The sequence below is a fragment of the Schistocerca piceifrons genome, chromosome 4 (genome assembly GCF_021461385.2).
Source record: "Schistocerca piceifrons isolate TAMUIC-IGC-003096 chromosome 4, iqSchPice1.1, whole genome shotgun sequence".
Taxonomy (NCBI): domain Eukaryota; kingdom Metazoa; phylum Arthropoda; class Insecta; order Orthoptera; family Acrididae; genus Schistocerca; species Schistocerca piceifrons.
In genome coordinates, this window is record NC_060141.1 from 83049323 (window position 1) to 83073347 (window position 24025).

At 41.6% G+C, this 24025-nt stretch overlaps 1 protein-coding gene across 1 annotated transcript in view; it reads left to right on the top strand.

Moving 5' to 3' along the window:
- LOC124794775 overlaps window positions 1–24025 on the top strand; it is a 196902-nt gene that overhangs the window by 107985 nt on the left and 64892 nt on the right. Inside the window, exons 5-7 of the mRNA XM_047258409.1 lie at window positions 767–1010; window positions 4632–4809; window positions 7652–7843. Of these exons, the coding sequence (XP_047114365.1) occupies window positions 767–1010; window positions 4632–4809; window positions 7652–7843 (614 nt within the window). The remainder of the gene's footprint in view (window positions 1–766; window positions 1011–4631; window positions 4810–7651; window positions 7844–24025) is intronic.

Consider the following 24025-nt stretch of genomic DNA (forward strand, 5'->3'; position numbering starts at 1 on the left):
CCTTGGCAGCTAGAAACAGTGGTTGTGTGCGCGTGTGTTGGTTGAGTGTGTGGAATTCTGATGAGAGCCTGTTTAGCCGAAAGCTTTGTTTGACAGTCTTTTTGTTGTGCCTATCTACAACTCAGCATCTCTGGTTTATGCACATCTTGTATTATGCTGAGCACCACTGTTTGTACTTTCTACATTTGAGATGCTGTTTTCTTTCTTTTTTTAATAAAAATTTGTAGACTGCCTCAATGTAATAATTTGTGACTTTTCTGAGATAGTTTATCAGAATCTTTTATGAGAACGGTGTGTTTACCCAGAGTTATAAATACTTAGAAATATTTTTATTGTAGCTACAGTTTCTGTTGGGTAGAATCTGTATTTATTTTCTCTTAATAGGTGCTTCTTCTTCTTCTTCTTCTTCTTCTTCTTCTTCTTCTTCAGATAGTTGTCAGGACTGTTCTGGGCTTTGTTGGTCTGCAAGTTATTGTATACCATTTTATATGTTTGTTTATCTTCAGGCTTGCAGCTTTTGGCATTTCTCTAATAACCCAGTGTTTGGCAGAACTCTGAGCTTACTTACTTGTCAGTTGCATTTTTTGCCTACTGTTAGCTATGTTAGTAGTTAAATGATGTATTAGTTTATATTCAAATGCAAGTGCGCGTGCACACAGAGATTATTTTTGCTTTCTGTAGAGATAAATCCACGCTTTTGCTTCAGTGCTGGCTTTTATTATTTGGCAGACAATTTAGTGTTAACTGGTAATGAATTATTCTTCAGAGGGCAGCACTGAGGAAACTGATGCATCATCTTCATGTGCTGGTCGCAGTGCACCTGTGTCAAGATTAGGGGAAGACTTATTGAGGATGTTCCTTGAAGAAATAAATCCAGATGTTACTGTGGAAGTTGGAGGTAGACGGATGAAGGCCCATAAATGCATTTTGTCATCTCGCTGCCAGTATTTTGCTGCCATGCTTAGTGGTGGATGGGTTGAAAGTGCTGGCAATGTTATTTCATTACAAGGGTAAGAAACTATTACAGCTATAACTAAATTTTTAGTTGTAATGAACTTCATGTCAACAAATACAAAATGTGTTTGTTATCATTTATCATATAGTTTGCAGATATTGTTTTTCTGTATCAGTAGTAAGTATTGTTAGTCACAATAGTTGTTTTGAACTGTAAAGTGAAATGTTTCATGCCTGGCAACATAAAATACAGGGGAACTGGTTATATTGGATTTTAAAGTGGAAATTCACAGGTCATCTCAATATGAAGGTATTGTGCATCGAATGATAACAAGGTTAGAATTGCACTCTGCATAAGCAAAGACTTCCTGTTTTAATTATGATGTTGGCATTGTCATCACTCGCAGAATTTGAACACTAAAGCAAGCACATGAATCTTAGTAGCCATATCGTTTGCGCCATTGTGGTTTTGTTTTGCAGAAATTCTTAGTACACTGTTGTAGAGTTATATGAAGTCTTCTGGACACACGAAATCAGAAATCTTCCAAGCACACTAGATTCATGTTGACTGTTTGTAAAGATAATTATTATTTGTGTTGCGACTTCATGGTTTTCAATCTATGAACAAGGAACAAGTGAATGTGAAAAATAGGCCTTTCGTTTGGCCAAATTGTCCCTTTATGAACAGCTATCGGCTGTTTACATCTGTCAGCTAATAAAAGATGTACGGTTGGTGGTATACCTACTTTTTGAGCATGGAATGACTGCTATCTGTTCCATACTTCAGTTCCTGGATACTCAAAAAATAATTCTATTCAGATTCAGGTGAAACATCCATCAATGGGGATCTAATACTCAATATCCCTAAATATGTGTGGTGGATAATGGTGAGAATTGCATTTTTGGTCAGAAATACGTACCTGACTACTTTTTCACAAAAGTTCTTCGTTATGCCAAATCTAAATTCAAACACTAAGAGTTTATGTAAATTTCTGAGGTAAATGTTCTGCTCAGTTTTCATTACTATACACCACATACAATGAAAGCTGCACTGTAAATTATTCTTCAAAGGGTTACCACAGTTTATTACTGTCTCTCAAACTTGTTGAAACATAACTTTTCTATGTTCTGAAACTTTTTATACACACGTAATGCATCTTGTATTTCCCTATGTGCCTGTAAATACTCAGTTCAAATTAACATTCAGAATAATAAACGATCTGGTTTGGTACAACGTACAAGTATTAGATCAGTTTGCTAGTTAAGTAATACAATGACTGATGGGTACAAAGTTTTTAATCATCTATTGGATAGCTGCAGTGGTGCCCCAATGCACATTGGCAGCCGTCCCATTGTCACCCTGCTGCCCCTGTGCATGATGCTGAGAGCAAGATTTGGTTGGTGATATAAAAAGAGGCAAATGAATGGCAGCTATAGACAGATCGTTACATGCATCCCCTTAGAGACGAAGCAGCTTAGTGTAAGTTGCAGGTTGGACAAAACAAGTCGTTAGTTGGGTCAACTGCAAATTGACATCTTCAGAGGCAAAAACTTTAAGCTGATAACAAAAGATTAGACATAGACTCATGTTGGAATTGCTACAATTTAAGCACTGTGTACCTCTTTATGTTTTTACAACACTTTTCGTTGTCAATCAATCATCAGCAGGGCCAGGAAAATTTTGCGTAAATGATGAAGTGAAAAATAATGCAGTTTTCAGTGACATGATGCAAAATTAGCAATTTTTATGAAATGTTGTGAAATTTTGCATTTTCCCCATTGCTTTGTAAAAATATTGTAAATCTGTCAGCAGCAGTTTATGTTGATAATTGATAATTATTGAATGCTGAAATTGGTTCTTTATTTTTTTTCTACGAGAATTGCATATAATCTTAAGATCAGTTGTTTTTTGCCTAAGGAACTATGGTTCTAGATGTGACAAGTCTTACACTGAAGTGACAGTTTGTTATCTTTGTGACACTTCCTGACAATTTTGTACAATTTCTTGTACAAAAAAGGTGTGTTTTTGAGAAATCTTTAACATTGTGCATTAGTTAAATTAGTTTATTTTTTTAGTATGCAAGCTTGCTAATGTGGGGTGCTCCTGTTGTCTAAATAGAAAAAGAATACATTGTATTCCCCAGAAGGCAGAGTTTAAAAACCCAAAAATGAAAACAAATATGGCACTTTAGTTGTGCAAATTTCAAAACCAATTTTTGACCGAACCTAGTCCCCAGCCTACACAACAGGTGCAACCAACTTCATTTACAAAATAGTAAAAGGAATATTGACTAAGGATTCTCAGTGATCTGTTTTACTACTGGAAACACATTTGCCTGACATTGTGTGTCCTGAGCGGTGATTGGCTGATGGAAACAAACTGAGTGAGTGCAATGTTGGTTTGTGTGTTTATGAAGGTAAAGTGATGTATTTTGTGCTGTTCGTATTTATAATTGTGTACTACACAAATATGCAGTTAAACTTGTGCATCATGTTAAAGATCTCTCCAAAAGATTTTATTTCTGTGACACAAATTGTACCAAAAACATTGGGAAATCTGATGTTGCTGGATAAAATGTTACCTGTTTCCAATTTAAAGGTAAAGATTGCTTCAGTACTGTGGGAAAATGAAATTTTGGTCATCAAACCCATAAACTTTTGAGAAATGTAAAGGGACTAATACTTCAAGCAAAAGTGAAGGAAATGCTGAAACACTGGGTTGCATCTTCAAATTAGACTAACAACTCTTTTAGCCATTGATCCATGTATTAAGTCTGGATTCTTGATTCAACAGTGGGATGATAATGAACTGCTACAATGCTGACATAATAGTCTATATGCACACATAGAATGGCTGATCTCAGCTGTCTAAGATATTCTGAAGATATACAGATCCCTTTATAATTTAGTGGGAAAAGCAACTTTTCAAGCCAATAGGACATGGTGTTGTGCTGAAGACAATTTGCCTTCCTGTTCAAATGTAGACTCCTGACACTTGCTTTCACATCACAGGAAAGTATTACACAATGGAAAATCCAGGATGGAATAACGACAATACTATGAAAAGGACAGACTGATATGCACTGCTATATAGCAGACACTCATTCACAGACAGGCACAACAGAGACTGCTACACATTGAAGCTTTCAGCTAAATGACCCTCATCTAAACTAGAAAACTCACACACACATCCACACAAGCTCAAATCACACACACAAGACCACTGTCTCTGGTCACGGTATGTGTACTGTTTATAATGTGTGAGAGTGAAGCAGTGTTGAAATTTACTGTTTTTTTTGTGTGTTTTAATTTGTTAGTATTACTTTCAAGTTGTAATTTGGTCACTGTAAGGTGTCTGTGTTTCTGCTCCTTCCCTCAGATGAGCTGCAATACGATTTATGGTTACTGTGATGGTGCAGACACATTTTAGCATGAATGCAGTAATCATATTTAAATCGAACAAGCTGAAGTAACCTTTGAAAGATATGACTGGAAGCTACTCCTATAAATAAATTGTGTAAACATAGTAACATTACGTTTTTGTGTTGTGTCATCAGTTAGAGTAATTGGAAGAGTTTTGACTTTTCAGTCATTTGGGATGAATTCTTTATCATATCTGATACTATTTTTCTATGCAGAAAGGTGCTATATTTCACAAATTTTGTGTGCATTTTCAGATTCTCATATAATGCAGTCCATTTTGCACTTTGCCACATCTATAGTGGAGCAAGCAACATACCAGATAGTATTAGCATAGTAGAGTTAGCAACATTGGCTGACATGCTTGGTCTGGAGGGCCTGAAAGAAGTAATTATGTATACTTTGAAAGTAAAGTATTGCCATTTTTTTCACAAGGTAGGTCCATACAAATATATTTATTATTAGGCCAAAGATTTTAATTTGTCAATAAAGCAGTAAAGCAATTTGTACTGACATTGAACAGACATGAGATATGTCTCAGTAGTGTTTTAATACACTTGTCAAAGGAGTGATCATTTATTTACTATATGTAATGAATATACATTATAAATGTCAAAATATCATAAATTGTTGTAGTTAGTTTTAACCGCTTGATATGGAAACATGACCTTTTTATTCTGACGGATGTTCACTGTTCACCGTATTTGCTATAAAAAGCTTTTGAGTGACTGCATTTTATTTGTAAAATGCAAAACTGTCCTAGGTCTTTCGGAGTGTTTGATTTGCCACCTCTCATTGGGGCCCATTTATTAATGAAACAAAAGATGATTTTAAATTACAAACAATGGAAAGTCTAGAATGGAATGGATAGGTTGCTTCCCACTCTACAAAGGTGGTGTTGAGTCACAGAATGGACAATGAAGAAGAATGCTGGAAATATTTCAGCTTTTGTACAAAGTTCCTCTTCAGAAGCAGAAAACTCATGTTGCATTTCTTTTATTTTATGTATTTCTCCATCCAAGAATTTCCATTATTGTTGTGTATTTGCAGCATTCTTTTTCATTGTGCTGGTCTTTGACTCAATGCCACCCCTGTACGGTGAGTAGCAGCAGTCTGTCATTTTGTTGTAGGTTTCAGTTACAGTTCACTTTACACTTTATAGTCAATAATACAATAATTTTTTTTCAGTGACAGTCTCTCCATATCCACTGCACTTCCTGTTCTTTAATCTCATACCCTGCAAGCAGGTTTTGCACTTGATATCGGAGGTCCTGATTGCTTAATTGTTCTTTGTACAGTATTAGTTGATATAATTTGTTGTTTATTAATGATGACACAACTTTCCTTTAACATATGAGAAGCAGATATGGTTTTGAGAATGTAAAGCACTTTTATTAGTTTTTTGCTAACAAATTCCTATATCAGTATGCAGGGTGAGTCATAAATAAGGAAAATATTTTTGTGCAATGTCACACATTGCGTTACAAACACACAAAAATTTTCCCATGTTTTTGTGGCAGTAAATGGAACTGCAGCAAAATTTTGTAAAATTGAGAAATGTGGAGGGAAATGTTGAGTGATCTTATGCAGCTACCTGAGCCAGGAGGAAAAACTGGCAAGGCTGTATAACTTATCTGCATTATAAGCAGCATTCTTCCTTGCATCATCACCCACTCTTTCTGTTTACAGCTCCAACTTCATAATGCATCAGACTGTTGTAGTTGTTGCACTGTGTGGTTCTCAAGTCCTTACACAATTGTTTTTACTCTGTGATGAGATGTGTTTTTTTCCCATATATTCCAGTGCTGTCAAATACGAATCAGGACTTTAGAGTATCCTGTGATAAGTTTGTGGAAGACCAACATGTTCATATCTTTGAGGTTCAGTGTTTCATAAAAAGGTCAATTTGTTTCTTATTTTGTGAACAAGCCCTGGAGAAAAGACATAACAGCAATAGATCTTGATTTGTGTGTAGCAGTATGCGATCTTTGGAATATTTTTCCTCATTTATAACTCATTATGTATATAAGACGATATATTCCTGCTTATTGAACACTAGAGACATTGAGTAACAGATGGGCATAGAACAACAATATGCAAAGATTAGAGTGCCACTCATGGCAAGGAAGTGTTGAGTTGCAGAGAGGTGTAATGAAAAAGAATACAAGAAATATTTTTTTTTGCTTTCGGACTGTCTTCCTTCAGAAGTAGAACTCTCACATACACGTACACATACACATGGCCATTGTAGTCACAGAATGCTAAGGCCTGACTCTGAGTCTGGCTTTAGTGCCTGATGACACTGAATCACTGTGTGCGTGCGTGCGTGCGTGCGTGCGTGTGTGTGTGTGTGTGTGTGTGTGTGTGTGTGTGTGTGTATTGTTGTTGTTGTTTTGTTTTTGTTTGTATGAATGCATGAGAGTTTGAATTCTGGAGAAGTACTGTTTGAAAGCAGAAAAAATGTTCCTAGTGTTGAAACTTCCTGGCACATTAAAACTGTGTGCCCGACCGAGACTCGAACTCGGGACCTTTGCCTTTCGCGGGCAAGTGCTCTACCAACTGAGCTACCGAAACAACTCACGCCCGGTACTCACAGCTTTACTTCTGCCAGTACCTCGTCTCCTACCTTCCAAACTTTACAGAAGCTCTCCTGCAAACCTTGCAGAACTAGCACTCCTGAAAGAAAGGATATTGCGGAGACATGGCTTAGCCACAGCCTGGGGGATGTTTCCAGAATGAGATTTTCACTCTGCAGCGGAGTGTGCACTGATATGAAACTGTGTGCCCGACCGAGACTCGAACTCGGGGCCTTTGCCTTTCGCGGGCAAGTGCTCTACCAGTGTAGCTGTGAGTACCAGGTGTGAGTCGTGCTTCGGTAGCTCAGTTGGTAGAGCACTTGCCCGCGAAAGGCAAAGGTCCCGAGTTCGAGTCTCGGTCGGGCACACAGTTTTAATCTGCCAGGAAGTTTCATATCAGCGCATGCTCCGCTGCAGAGTGAAAATCTCATTCTGGTTCCTAGTGTTCTTTTTCATTGTGCCTGTGACTGAACACCTCCTCTATGTAGTTAGTATAAATGTGTCCTCTCCATGTTGTTGTTATTGCATCCAGTTATTTTCATTGTCTGAACTTTTGTTTTGACTACAATTTCGTGTTTTAATACCTGGAGTAATTTTATTGCAACTAGATACAGTATCTACATAATTTAAGGCATTTTCATGTAGCTTGTAACTAATGAGTTTATATTGTCATAGTTGAAAACTGTTTCTTTATTTTTAAGCCATGTTCTATGTGTGCTGTTGGAGTACTGGAATGCCTTCCTCTGGCTGCAGCATACGGATTGGATGATATTTACAGAAAAAGTTTGAAGTGGATCACCAAACACTTTGTGAAAATTTGGCCTACAAAAGGTTTTGCTACCTTACCAAGAGAATTAATAGATAAATGTTTCCAGCAGCATGTTGTTCACATGGTAAGCTCTCAGATAGCTAGAAAACCAAACATTCATCTTTTAAGCTCAAGATCATTTTAATCATAACACACTCTCATCTGAAAATTGTCATGAATATTTTAAACAGCAGTTTCGCAGTTGTGTGAAAGAGCCAGTGAACTTGGCTTTGTGTTACTTGGCTGTTATATGAAAGGGACTGCTCTGTTTTTTAGCCCCCCCCCCCCCCCCCCCCCAAATCAGTTGCTTGATTAACTTTGAGCCTTTGTTGATTACACAATAGATTCTTTTGGAGTAAAGTTCTCTGCAGTCAGTTTTACTGAATACTGTATCAATACCTTAGATCTCAGTAAAGTTGTGTTTTGCAGGGTATTGAAATGTATTGCAATTGCTCTCTCTTTTGTTTTCCTCCAGTTCTGAAACGTAGTTGAATCTCGGACACCTTGATGCCAGTTATTCATTCACTAAAATTTCAAAGTTAAATAAATAATAGGAGACTGTTAATTGTCATTGATTCTCCAAGTTTTTCCAGTGACTAGAATAATTAATATTTTCATGTATTATTTGCATGTTTAATATTTAAATCGGAACCTTTCCTTTCATTATTAAGGTGAGTTAGTGATTGGCTTCTGATTGTGAGAGTTTGTTTGTTTGTTCCTCGAGATATTAGGAACATGTCATTGAGATGTAACTTGCGTGGTTAGTGCTGTATACATTACTGATGACAAAGTAGGAGCAAAAGTGGGAGTCAGTGTAAAAAAACTGTAAATTAAAGTTAAAATGTTGCAAGTACTGCTCATCAGAAGCTGTAAATGTGTAGTGATGTTGAGTAAGATGGTCGTCTCTCAAATTGGTGGCAAGTGTTTAGAGTCCCAGGTGATAAGAACTCTGAAAAAAATTATTTCTTCTTGTATTGTAGCATAATAGCTGAAATTTAACACAGACTGTTACCCTCAACGTCAGCTACTCTCATTTAGCACATCCTTCCAAATGTTTTCAACTAGTGAAACATCATCTGCTACTGTGGCTAATGTAGTACTAGGGCTATAGGAAAGTTCTGGTAGATTTTAAATACTTCTGGATTAAAGGAGGCCACTCACATAAAAGAAGAAATGTTGAGTTAGGAGGGAAAAAAAAAAAAAAAAAAAAAAAAAAAAAAAAAAAAAAAAAAAAAAAAAAAAAGAAGAAGAACACTTGCTAGCTTTCTCAAGCTAGAGTAAAACATGCCCATACACATGCCTATGCTCCTACATAGTGCCAGCTGGATGCACAGTGCCATTGTTGCATTTCGGCAGGTGGCCTAGGTTGGGGGGGGGGGGGGGGGGGGGTTAGAGGGAGAGAAGCAGGAGACAGGGAGAGGGATTGAGAATGAGTGGCTATTAACTTGGAAGGAGCCAGCCAGTTTGCCAGCTAGAAATGTGGGTAGGAGGGGTGACAGGTACAGGGGCTAGGTATGTGATACACAGCTCTTGGAGCCTGTGGGGAGTGTTGCACGTTGAAGGTGACATGGGTTCATGAATTAGGAGGGGGAGACAGGACAGAGGAAGGGGAAATGTTGGGTAGAGGGTGTGAGGACATTTTGGTTACTGTTGATTGAGGCCAGCAAGATTATGGGAGTGAAGAATGTGTTGTAAGAATAACTCCCATCTGAGTACTTCAGAGAAGCTGGTGGTGAAGGGAAGAATCCAGACAGCTCAGGTTGTGAAGCAGCCATTGAAATACAACATGTTATGCCCAGCTTCATGTTGTACCAGCATATGGTCAACTTTTTCTTAGCAACAGTTTGACAGTAGCCATTCATCCTGGTGGGCAATTGGTTGGTAGTCCTCTGACATAGAAGGCTTTGCAGTGTTTGCAGCAAAGTTGGTATACACTGAGGTCACAAAAGTCATGGGATAACACCCAATATCACGTCGGACCTTCTTTAGCCTGTCATAGTGCAGCAGCTTGTGAGCACACTGGACTCACGTTCAGGACAGTGGTTCAAACCTGTGTCCGGCCATCCAGATTTAGGTTTTCTGTGATTTCCCTAAATTGCTCCCGGTAAAGGCCGGGATGGTACCTTTATTTCCTTCCCTATCCTTGACACAATCTGAACTTGTGCTCTGTCTCTAATGGCCTTGATGTCAACGGGCTGTTAAATCCTATCTTCATTCCTTTTTTTGACATGGCACGGACCCAACAAGTCGTTGCAAGTTGCCTGCAGAAATATTGAGCTGTGCTGCCTCTGTAGCCACCCATAATTGTGAAAGTGTTGCCGGTGCAGGATTTTATGCACAAACTGACTTCTCATTTATGTCTCGTAAATGTTTGGTGGGATTCATGTTGGACAATCTGAGTGGCCAAATCATTTGCTCAAAGTGTACAAAATTTTCTTCAAGCCAATTGCGAACAGTTGTGACCCAGTGACATGGTGCACTGTCATCCATAAAAATTCCATTGTTGTCTGACTGCAAATGGTCTCCAAGTAGCTGAACAGAGGACCCAGTCATTCCATGTAAATGCAGCCAACACCATTATGGAGTCCCACCTTTGCACAGTGCCTTGTTGAAAACCTGGGTCTCTGGGTTCATGGGGTCTGCACCACACTCGAACCCTGCCATCAGCTCATACCAACTGAAATCAGGATTCATCTGACCAGGTCACAGTTTGCCGGTCATCTTGTGTCCAACTGATACAATCATGAGCCCAGGAGAGGCACTGCAGGCAATGTCATGCCGTTAGCAAAGGCACTTGTGTCAGTCGTCTGCTGCCATAGCCCATAAATGCAAAATTTTGCTCCACTGTCCTAATGGATACATCTTATTTTTGCGGTTATTTCACCCAATGTTGCTTGTCTTTAGCACTGACAACTCTACTAAATGCCACTGATCTTGGTCGTTAAGTGAAGGGCGTTGGTCACTGCATTGTCTGTAGTCAGAGGTAATGTCTAAAATTTGGTATTTTTGGCACACTGTTGACACTGTGGAACTAGGAATATTGAATTCCATAATAATTTCTGAATTGGAATGTCTCGTGCCTCTAGCACCAACTACTATTTATGTTCAAAGTCTATTAATTCACGTCATGTGGCCATAATCATGTCAGAAACCTTTTCGCATGAATCAACTGAGTACAAAAGACAGCTCCGCCAATGCACTACCACTGCCCTTTCATATCTTGTATACGCAATACCACTGCCATCTGTAAATGTGCATATCACTATCCCATGACTTTTGTCACCTCACTGTATGACATGGCTGCTTTCACAGGGTGGGGGTGGGGTAAGCCTGTGACAGGACTGGAGTAGAAAATGCTGGATGGGTGATTGGGTGGATCTTGCACCTTGGTCTGCCACAGGGATATGATCTCTATGGCAAGAGGTTGGGAGTGGGAGTGGCATAGGGATGGACTGGAGTGTTGGGTGAGTGACTGACTGCCACTTTAGGAGGGGTGGTATGGACCTTGGGTAGGATGTGTCTCATTTCAGAGCATGATGAGAGGTAATCAAAGGTGTGACAGAGGATATGGTTTGGCTGTTCCCGTTCAAGATGATACTGGGTGACAAGTGGGGTGCTCCTTTGCAAGAGTGGCTAGACTGTATAGGAGGAATTTTTCGGTGTGGAAGGGATGGCAGCTAGTTGTTTTTTTTTTGTGTGTGTGTGTGTGATATATATATATATATATATATATATATCTTACCATTAATTAATGCAACATGTCTCTGCTGATTTCTGCTGGTCCCCTGATTGCAGCAACTGATTGAGGTAATGTACTGGTTAAGACAATTGATCCTCATTTAGGAGAATAGAGTTCAAATTCCGATCTGAGCATCCTGATATAGGTTTCTGTGGTTTTCCAAGATTTTTTTTTTTCATGTGTTGCTTCTTTCAGCTCTGGCACTGATTTGTTAATGTTGAAAATACCAAGTTGCACTGTAGTTCAGCATCCATGTTAACCTGTAAATCCTCATATAACTGTGAGGTTAAGTCCAAAAAAAGTGTATACCACCTCCAGTAGGACCCCACTGTATTATTCAGACCAATCTATGGCCTGAGCAGAGCTTTACCTTCACCTACAAGAAGACTTTGAACATATATTAATACTGAGAATTAATATGGAAGTCTGTTCAAAACTTGTTATTTCTTTGCATGACTATTTAGTTGGTATTCATATCTGTATGAATAACACTTTTTATAATAGATTGCCATGTCGTGTTAAGGTAATGTGCATTACTAAAGTAGTTGGCTGAGGATTATCTGTTCATTGATGTGTTGGCAAAGTGCCTAATGCCAAGGGAGATGCTACAGAAGTGATGTAAATACCCAGTTTACCCAGTTACTTCCCTTATTATTATTATTTTGAAAGTGCACAAAAGTACTTACAACATCTCAACAGATTTCTACAGTAACAGGATATTCAAACCGTCCTTTAACTTTTCGGACAGGCTTTCTACGTTTGGAACGTAATTGAAGGTAAATGTAACCATCCTCTTACTGTAAGTCCAGCTTCTTTGCTGTAGCACTAAAAGTTTTGCAGAGGGAGGCTTTTTAGGTTTGTAGCCAATGAGTCATTCCTGGTATGATCGAACACTCAGCTGATCATTGATCAGCTGTGTACGAGCATGACACCTGTGCTGCTGGTATCCTGCAGCACTTCTAAATCTGATGCGATGTTCCGTTGCTTCTTTATCGTGTTACTGACTGTTGATCTAGAGTTTGCCCGTGAGCTGTGATTTCCTATTATTCATTTTTGCGCACCTTGTTATTTCTTCAGTCACCAATATCTCCCAATTAAACTTTGTTTTCTTTAACTTTCTGACAGAGATCACAGCTTCTTAATACATTTTTCATTTCTCTACTCAGCTTTTTAAAATAATTAAACTTCATCATATATTGGATGCATTTTTGTATACCAAAATATCTGTATCCTTTGTGTATGGGCCAAATCAAATCCTGTGCCATTGTTTTTGGTATACGTAACTTCCAGTGATATGACTTCTCATGCTGTCGCCAAGATAATGTATCCGCTTTTAAGAACCACTTCTTATTATCCTCCCTTTCTAAAATACCTTCTGTACATAGTTATATTACTTTTCCAAAATATTCACCTGTTCTCAGCTCAGCTTTTATTTTTCTAGCCGACATTCTTACCTCATTGATCATGTAACTTACAGATAAAAGAATTACTCTAAATATAACACCAGGGCCTTATGTCTTAGCTCTTATGTTCATTCCCACAGGAAGTTGTGAAAGCACTTGTGGCACTAGGTGTTGTGAATCTTTCACATAGTTTAATTTTAACTCTTGTAAAAGAAAAAGAAAAAAACATTAAAAACAGTAAAGGCAAATGAGCTGTATATGTTTCAGTCTCTGAAATTTTTGTTAACCCCAAACTATGGGCAATAATTCTTTTTCAGTAGCTGTATAATTTAACTCGTGTTTCTTAAGACTTCTTGTGGCAAAAGCTATTGTACTTTATCCCATATTGGGATCCCATTGAAAGAATTCATATCCACATCCATATTCTGTTGCATTTGTTGCTAGTTTAAAGGGTTGGTGCATTTTAGGATGACTAAAAATTTTGGTTTCCAGTAGAGCCTGCTTAATATTGCTAAACACTTCCATTTCACCTTCATCCTAAACCCATGGGACCATTGCTTTAAAAGCTTAAAGTGCCGTTGATCATCCATAGATTGATCTTTTAAAATCACCTCTAGAAGCCAGCTAACTTCGGCATCAAACATAACTGTTTCACATTTCGTGGGACTGGACGCTCTTTCATTGCCTGAATTCATTGCACAACAGGTTGTATCCCTTTCACTCCTATGTCATGCCCTAAGAACTTGTAATTCTTTTCTCTCAATTGGGCTTTCCATTGAGAAATGTGTGATCTTTGGTATCTACGTAACGCTTTTAGTGTTGTGGATGTGTATACATGTCCTGCTACGCTGTTCCCTAGGTGCTGTTGACATGTATACGTGCACTGCTTGGGTTTTTGCTGCAGTGCTGTGGACGTCTGTATGCGTACTGAACTGCCGACTTCTCACTGCTATAGTTGAGTTACTTCCATATCTCAATGAGTAAAAAAGCTTTGATTAGTTATCGTACAACACATGTGCCTCATTGCATGCCATTATTAAAAAAAACTCATTTCAATATTTTGAATTGTTTGAGATATGACGATTGATATGACCATGATTCATGTCACACAAGGATGGGAATGGGCGCATCTCAAAGGAGCTCCATTTGATATAAAACCTAATAACTTGAGAAAGAAATGAGATATTTTTCTTCTCCCTACTTTAAATAAAATTTTAATATGTTTTGTACATTTCATTTACTGCAATGAACAGTGCACAAAGTTTACACAATGCAGTTTTACCTCCCCCCTGTGGGTCTGGGGTTTAGAATAGGTCCGAGGTATTCCTGCCTGTCATAAGAGGTGACTAAAAGGAGTCTCACGTGTTTTGGCCTTTATGTGATGGTTCCCTGTAGGGTTTGACCTCCATTTTTCAAAATTTTCTCAGAGAGAGAGCCAGTTGGGGAAGGGCATCATGCATTGAGATCTTTAGCCCACTTTCTCCTCGTCACATTGCAGTCCCGTCCATTCTCCCTCTCTTGGGCGAGGACACCTTCCTGGATGCATTTTCCACCAGGCCCTATGCAGTGTCACCTTCTGTGCTGACGATGACCGTGGACTTCTTCGCACCTCGTATCCAGCAAGGTAGCCAGTCCGTTGTGGTGGGGCCGCAGTATACCCTGTTGGTTGTAGCCCCCTGACACCACAGGGATCACTCTGCTGATGCCTGCACCATTAACTCCCCATGTATGCCAAGGAGTAGATGCTCATCACCCGGGAGCATTGGGACTCCCGGCAATGGCCATCCTGCCAGGTGGCCTTTGCTGCGGCTAGGTGGGCCCGTGGGGAAGGCCCATGGTCGGAGTTGGTGGCATCAGGACGGATGACATGCCATGAAGTGTAGTACATAATCCCTTGCTGCTGATCCGCTGCCAGCAGTCTCTAAGTGGGCGAAAGCTACCTTCAATGCTAAGAAATATGACCCCAAGTCGTTCCCTTCCCCGGCCACACCATGGGAGGAACGCTAGGCTAAGGATGGCAGTGAAGGTTATTTGCCCCGGTACCTCGTATGTACAAGAGTTGGTAGGGAATCTTTCATGTCCATGAAGCCTCATTGTTTTGTGGAGCAATTGGAGGACAAGTTTGGGGAGGTGGAGGGCTTGTCCAAAATGCGCTCTGGGTCAGTTTTGGTAAAAACAGCATCCTCTGCTCTGTCACAGGCATTACTCACTTGTAGCAAGTTGGGGGGATGTTTCTGTTACCATAAGAGCTTAAATATGGTCCAGGGTATTATATTCCGACCTTCTTTCGCAGTCTGACGATGAGCTGTGCGTCAATTTAGAGCAGCAAGGTGTTGTTCATTGTGTCCGGCACGTCGAGGTCCGAGGGATAACCAGGTTGCCACCGGTGCCTTCATCTTGGCCTTCGGGGGTGACACATTGCCCGAGAAGGTCAAGGTGATGGTCTGCCGCTCAGATGTCAAGTCATATATCCCTCCCTTGATGCAATGCTGGAAGTTCGGCCATATGTCTTCCCACTGTACTTTCAGCCCCACATGTCGGGATTGTGGACGTCCATCACATCCCAATACTCCATATGCCTCCCTCTATGTCAGTTGCGGAGAGCATCATTCACCTTGCTCGCCAGACTGCAGGATTTTACAGAAAGAGAGGAAAATCATGGAATATAAGACCCTGGACTGACTGACCTACACTGAGGCTAAGAGGAAATTTGAGCATCTACATCCTGTGGCTATGACCACCTCATACACCGCCGCTGCGAGAACAGTTGTCGCCCCAACAATTCCTCGAATTCCTGTTGCCTCTCAGAACCAGGAGGCTACACCTGCCCCCTTGATGATGGGGGTCACTTTCCTCCCTGTTGCTCCCACACCACCTACTTTGGGAGCAACAACCCCCCTCCCCCCCCCCCCCCCCCCCCCCCCCCCCGCGCCCCCAACCCTTGGGGATTTCAGTCCCTAATTCTGAGCGCCAGAGAAGCGTAAGGCTTCTTCGGCTCCTCTCACTAGGAAAGGGTCCCTTGGCTCACTCCCTTCCCAGGTTTCTGTTAGTGGGAAAGATGACACCTGCCAGTGGCTGAAGACCCCAAAAAGCAGCTGATCTTAGGGTTTCATGCTCATCCTTAGTCCCGAAGACTGATTCAATGAAGTCCTCCCAGCCAGGGAAACCCAAGGAACAGCGTGAGAAATTGAAAACGAAGACCCACAAGAACAAGAAACTTGTGGTAACACCCACACCACTGACACATACAAGCTCTGTGTCTGAGGATGGGGTGGAGATTCTGGCATCCGCCGAGGACCTGAATCTTGCCGGACCCTCAGACACAATGGATATAGACTGCTCAGGCAAAAAGTCGGTGGCAGCTGGTGACCCTGAGACATAGACTGCCTCATTGAGTGTTTCATGCCTTTCCAGTCTCATGATGATGTCATCCTCCAGTGGAATTGCAGCGGTTTTTCCACTGCCTGGCTGAGCTATGGCAGCTGTTAAGCTTTACACCTGCTTTCTGCATTGCCCTCCAGGAAACCTGGTTTCCGGCAATGCAGAACCCTACCCTCCGTGGCTATAAGGGATATTACAGGAACCGTAGCGACTATAACAGTGTGTCAGGTGGAGTTTGCGTTTATGAAGCTGTGGCTGTCATAATACGGACAACGCAGGAAATAACTGTCTGCAATGTATACTGTTCCTCACAAGCGACTATTAATCAAATTGCTTGCATATGGAGTATCGTCTCAGTTGTGTGACTGGATTCGTGATTTCCTCTCGGAGAGGTCACAGTTCATAGTGATATATGGTACATCATCGAGTGGAACAGAAGTGATATCTGGCGTTCCACAAGGTAGTATCATAGGCCCTCTGCTGTTCCTGATTTATATAAATGATCTAGGTGATAATCTGAGCAGCCCCCTTAAATTGTTTGCAGATGATGCTGTAATTTACCTTCTAGTAAAATCATCAGACGACCAATTCCAATTGCAAAATGATCTAGAGAGAATTTCTGTATGGTGCGAAAAGTGGCAATTGGCGCTAAACAAAGAAAAAGGCGAGGTCATCCACATGCATACTAAAAGAAATCCGATAAATTTTGGGTATACGTTGAATTGCACAAATCTGAGGGCTGTCAATACGGCTAAATACGTAGGAATTACAATTATGATCAACTTGAACTGAGAAGACCACATAGATAATATTGTGGGAAAGGCGAAACAAAGGCTGCACTTTGTTGGCAGAACAATTAGAAGATGCAACAAACCCACTAAAGAGACAGCCTACATTACACTTGTCCATCCTCTGCTGGAATATTGCTGCGCGGTATGGGATCCTTACCAGGTAGGATTGATGGAGGACATTGAAAAAGTGCAAAGAAGGCAGCTCGTTTCGTGTTATCGCGCAATGGGGGTGAGAGTGTCACTGATATGATATGTGAGTGGGGTGGCAGTCACTGAAATAAAGGCGGTTTTCTTTGCAGAGAGATCTATTTATGAAATTTCAGTCACCAACTTTCTCTTCCAAATGTGAAAATATTTTGTTGACACCCGCCTAAGTAGGGAGAAATGATGATCATAATAAAATAAGAGAAATCAGAGCTCGAACCGAAAGATTTAGGTGTTCCTTTTTCCCACGCGCCATTAGAGAGTGGAATGGTAGAGAAGTAGTGTGAAAATGGTTCGATGAACCCTCTGCCAGGCAGTTAAGTGTGAATTGCAGAGTAACCATGTATATGTAGATGTAGATATCTTCCTCCAGATGATGCACTGATTGATCAACTCCCTAAATCTTTCTTACTTCTGGGAGATTTTAATGCCCATAACCCCTTGTGGGGTGACACCATGCTTCCTGGCCGAGGCAGAGATGTTGAAACTTTACTGTCTCAGTTCGACCTCTGCCTCTTAAATACTGGGGCTGCCACACATTTGATTGTGGCTCGAGGTAGTTACTCAGCCAATGACTTATCAGTTTTCAGCCCAGGACTTCTCCCATCTATCCACTGAAGAGCACATGATGACTTGTGTGGTAGTGACCACTTCCCCATCTTCCTGTCACTGCCCTGGCACCAGGCCCACGGATGCGTGCCCAGGTGGGCTTTAAACGAGGCATACTGGGAAGCTTCACCTCTGCTGCCACTACTGAATTTCCCCCACATGGTGCCATTGATGTTATCATTGAGCGGGTCATTAAAACAATCGTTTCTGTGGTGGAAAACGCGATCCCTCGTTCTTTAGGGTGCCCCCGGTGAAAGACAGTCCCTTGGTGGTCGTTGGAAGTCGCTGAGGCAATTAAGGAGCGTCAGCGAGCTCTACAGCAACATATGCGGCACCCTTCCCTTGAGCATCTGGTAACCTTTAAGCAGCTCCGTGCCTGTGTACCCCATCTTATAAAACAACAGAAACGGGGGTGTTTGTGGGAGATACGTGTTGACCATTTGGTGCCATACATCACCTTCCCAAGTCTGGACGAAGATCAGACATCTTTTTGGGTACTAGACCCCAATAGGTGTCCCTGGCATTATCATCAATGGCGTGCTATGTACCAACACACACGTGATTGCCAAGCACTTCACTGAGCACTATGCTCAAGCCTCTGCATCGGAGAACTACCTCCCAGCATTTCGCACCCTCACACGGCGGATGGAAAGTCCTCTCATTCACTACACGCCACAGTGAACCCTGTAATGCCCCATTTACGGAGTGGGAGCTCCTCGGCACACTTGGACATTGCTCCTGGGCCGTATCGGATCCACAGTCAGGTGATTAAACATCTCTCGTCTGACTACAAGTGCCATCTTCTTGTCATCTTCAACTGGATCTGGTGCGATGGCATATTTCCATCGCACTGGCAGGAGAGCAACATCATTCCAGTGCTCAAACCAGTAAAAACCTGTTTGATTTGGATAGCTATAGGCACATCAGCCACACTAACATTGTTTGTAAGCTGCTGGAACGGATGGTGTGTTGGCGGTTGGGTTGGGTTGGGTCCTGGAGGCACGTGGCCTACTGGCTCCATGTCAGGGCGGCTTCCGCCAGGGGCGCTCCACCACTGATAATCTTGTGTCCCTCGAGTCTGCCATCCAAACAGCCTTTTCCAGATGCCAACACCTTGTTGCTGTCTTTTTTGATCTACACCAATCATATGACACCACCTGGCAACATCATATCCTTGCCACATTATACGGGCGGGGTCTCCGAGGCCCGCTCCTGATTTTTATCCAGAATTTCCTGTCACACTGTACTTTCCGTGTCCAAGTTAATGCATCCCTTAGTTCCCCCCCCATATCCAGGAGAAGGGGGTCCCGCAGGGCTCTGTATTGAGTGTATCACTATTTTTAGTGGCCATTAATGGTCTAGCAGCAGCTGTAGGGCTGTCCATCTTACTCTCTCTGTATGCAGACGATTTCTGCATTTCGCACTGCTCCACCAGTACTGTGTTGTTGGGAGGCACCTACAGGGAGCCATCCACATGGCGCAATCGTGGGTTCCCACCCACGGCTTCCAGTTTTCGGTCACAAAGTCGTATGTCATGCACTTCGGTCGTTGTCGTACCATTCATCCGGACCTGGAACTTTACCTTCATGATGATCCACTCACTGTAGTGGAGACACATCGATTCTTAGGACTTGTTTTCGATGCCTGATTGACTTGGCTACTTCACCTTCGTCACCTTAAGCGGAAGTGCTGGCAGCACCTCAGTGCCCTTCGCTGCCTGAGCAACACCAACTGGGGTGCAGATCGCTCTACTCTGCTGCAGCTCTAGAAAGCCCTTGTTCAAACCTGCCTTGACTATGGGAGTCTGGTTGATAGTTCGGCAACCCCCTCAGCGTTGCATGTAGACCCAGTGCACCACTGTGCACTGTGGTGTTCACCTCGCGACAGGAGCTTTTAGAACAAGTCTGGTGACCAGTGTCCTGGTGGAGGCTGGAGTCCGTCTCCATTGCAGATCCGACGTGCACAACTGCTCGCCTGTTACATTGTACACATTCGTAGTTCTCCTGAGCATCCAAATTACCATCTCCTTTTTTCACCTGTGGCAGTTCATCTCCTGCATTGGCAGCCCAGGTCAGGGCTAACGATTGCAGTTCATGTGCGAACCCTTCTGTCTGAATTGGAGTCCTTCCCTTTACCACCTCCTCTCCAGGTCTGTCCACATACATCTCCATGGTGTACACCTAGGTCACAGATTCATCTGGACCTTTCACATGACCCTAAGGACTCAGTTACTCCTGCCTCTCTCCGCTGTCACATGCTCTCGATTCTTGACGTATTCCGGGGCTCTGAAGTGGTTTACACCGACAGCTCGATGGCTGATGGTCATGTTGGCTTCGCCTATGTCCACAGAGTCCATTTAGAGCAGCATTCCTTGCTCGATGGCTGCAGTGTATTCACTGCAGAGCTGGTGGCCATCTCTCGCACACTTCAGTATATCCGTCCATGCCCAGGGAATCTGCGTACTGACCCTTGAGCAGCCTACAAGCTATCGACCAGTGCTACCATCGCCATCGTTTGGTAGCATCCTGCCCTGGACCAGTCCCGTCGTTCAGCGGTGTTTGTATGGACCCCAGGCAACGAACTTGCCAACAGGCTGGCCAAACAGGCAACGCGGAAACCGCTTCTGGAGAGGGCATCTCTGAACCTGACCAGCGTTCTGTATTATGCCGTAGGGTTTTTCGGCTTTGGGAGATGGAATGGCATAACAGTATGCACAACAAACTCCGTGTCATTAAGGAGAGTACGAAAGTGTGGAAGACTTCCATGCGAGCTTCTTGCAGGGAATCAGTTGTCCTCTGCTGGCTCCGCATTGGCCACACTTGGGCAACCCACGGTTACCTCCTGCGCCATGAAGGCCCGCCTGAGTGTCGGTGCGGCGCCCAGTTGACAGGGGCCCATATTCTGGTGCACTGTCCCACTTTGACTGCACAGCGACAAAATCTTGGGTTACTGGACTCTTTGCCACTAATTTCATCTGACAACGCCTCATCGACTGATTTAGTTTTACGTTTTATTCATGAGAGTGGGTTTTATCATTTGATCTAAGTTTTAGCGTATGTTCTTTGTCCCTCTGTGTCCTCCACCCTAGTGCTTCTAGGGTGGAGGTTTTAATATGTTGCAGAGTGGCTGGCTTCTCCTTTTTTATTCTCATGGTCAGCCAGCCATGGTAATCTGCTGCATTGTTTTAATCTCTTCATCCCATTTCTTGTGTTTCTGTGGTTTCCTTGTCCCCTTTTGTCCATTTACACGTTACTTGCCCGTCATCGTTCTTGTGATTTTTCCTTTCATTCCGTTTTGAGTTGTCAGTCTCGTTTGTTTTATTCTCACACTTATGGCATTATTTTATTTGGGACAAGGGACTGATGATCTCATCGTTTGGTCCCTTTCCTCCTCTTTTAATCCAACCAACCAACCATTTTTTCCTCTGTAAACTCTTTAAAACTTTGTGCAATGTTTTACTTAATGTGATGCAGTGCAGTTAAGTATGATGGATAATGCAAGAAATTCAGTTTTTTACTCAGTGAAGATGTCGGACTGTAAGATGTGCAGAAATCAAATTTTTTCACCTAATAGTTTTCGAAAAATCAGGTGATATGAGGTCTGTTCAAAAAATTCCTGAACTTTGTCCACAAAATTTTTCTACACTTACCTTTTACTTACTATGCATTGTCTCCTCTGAAACATTCCCTCCACAATTGATACTGCTCACAACACCATTTACACTTCCAGAAGCAGTTTTTTTTAGTACGCTTCTTTCTGGGTCAAGCAAAGTGCCATCTGCTTATTTTCTTTTATCTCATGTGTCAGTGCAAATCTTCATCCTTTAAACAGGATCTTCAACTTAGGAAATAAAAGAAAAGTGTCCGCAGTGGCCATGTCTGGAGAGTATGGAGATGAGGCAGCACAGTGATTTCGGTTTTTGTGCAATAGTCATGCACCAACAGGAGCGAATGTGCAGGTGCTTTATTGTGATATAAGAGCCACAAATTGTCTCACCACATTTCAGGCCATTACCTTCTTACGTGTCCTGATAGTACCATTGATTAACAGTTTGTCCATGTGGCGCAAATTCCTGATGAACTAATCCTCCGAAGTCAGAGAAAACTGTCAGCATGGCTTTGAAATTTGACCTGACCTGATAAGCTATTTGTGGTCTCTGAGAATTTTTTCTGACCCATTGTGAAGATTGAACATTGGTCTCAACTTCATAACCATAGATCCACGCCTCATCATCAGTTACGATTCTCCTAAGGAACATCTCATTCTCATTTGCATGATCCGAAAGCTCCTCTCAGATTGCGAGGCGAAGGACTTTCTGGTCTTGATTCATGAGCTGTGGGATGAACTTGGCAGCCACATGATGCATTCCAGGATGCTGTGTCAGGATTTTATGACATGATCCAACTGAAAGTTACATTCTTCTGCACTCATCAACATAGGCTTCCTGCTTCATTTGGTGTGTGTCTGTAAATGATTTCTTGAGTTTCATGCAAAATTTAATGCACATGCATTGCTCCTCTAACTCTGCCATCTCGAGATTTGCAAACTGTGCACTGAACAATAACTAAAGACATAAAACAATGAAACTTCTGGCAGCTACACATTAAACATATGTGTATGCAGGGATGCCAACCACATTTCACTCCAACATACCTTTGGCACAAAATTACTAATGTACCGGAATTTTTTGAACAGACCTCCCAAGTATTTCAGATCTTCTGGAATCCCATCTCTCAGCACAGGCATCAGCTGTGGCGAGAAGTACAGCCTTGGCTAAAGCTGCCCTCATCATAGAATGCAAAGGGCATGTCTGTAGTAGTGGAAGGGTTAAATAACCAGAATTGGTAATGATCCAGAAGTACTTTAATATTAAAAATAGCATTCCAACACTAACTTAAAAGTTGTGGGGAAATAAATCTTGTCTCAGATGCACAACTTAGACAGAAATATCAAATCAGCATGGAATATTGTTAAAGTAGAGGGAAAAATGCATTGAATATGTCCCTGTTTCTATCAGAGACAGAGACTTATAAAAGATGCGTGTGATATTGCAATGTGTAATGCTCTTAGTCATTATTAACTCAGGTTATTTTCTCTAGCAGATTAAAATACACCATTGTTAGGCCTTTCCACAACATTGTTTATGTCACAATGGCCAATTCTAAGTCTCTGAAGATGTAATGTACTGGTGTTACTTCATTCATTACATTCTGAATTTCAATACCGCTATTCTATTGGGGCAGCTAATCAAATAGCTGAGTACATAATATAATTCTTAAATGTAATCATCAGCTGTGATCCACTGCTAACTTACCTTTGGTGTCAAAGTAGTTCAGACATCACATTCTATTAGGTAATTTGCATCATGTTTTAAGAATCGCTATGCACAAATTTACACTTAGTTGTTAAAATGAATCAAAAGGGCTACCACACCATCTGCATGGCAAAAATTTTAATGGACAGTGCACAGAATTTGATTATGGGTCCAGTAATGTTCTTGTTTCGTGTTAAAGACATACCATTTCATTTGAAACGGGAGGTAGAATGAATGATTTTGATGCACTATAGTGAGAGCAAGGAAGCATCAACAGAGAAACCAGTAAATTGATTTTTTTTTTTAAATTTATTAAACTTCAAGCTTCAAGAAATACGGTTCCAGTGTCATATTGTTAAAAAACATTGATGCTGTGCAGGTTGCAGTATTAAGGCATCCTTAGCATTCAGTGTGAATAGCAGCCTTGTCATTGGAACTCTGACTTCGGAGTCTGCAAAGGATACTCCATAGCTTTCAGTTTCATCCTTGATTGTTCAAGAACTTAAACTTAATGTTCCTATACAGTTTTTTGGAAACCTGGTGGATAAAATCAATAGGCTGCTAATTTAATTGAAAATTTTTGGGTGTCACAAACAGATTTGGTTGTGCTACACTAGTCTAGTACACAGTGCTAAAGTCACTGTAGGGTGTGCAGTGCTGTGCCATGGGGTAATAGGCACTTACTTTGAAGATGGAGGATGCACTGCTGTCAGATTGACATGTCAGTGTCATTTAAACACGATGCGGAGATTTTCGGCTCAAAGGCTTCATTCTCTTTCAAATCCTGACATTTAGCAAATTTGGTTTCAACAGTATGGACTCACCT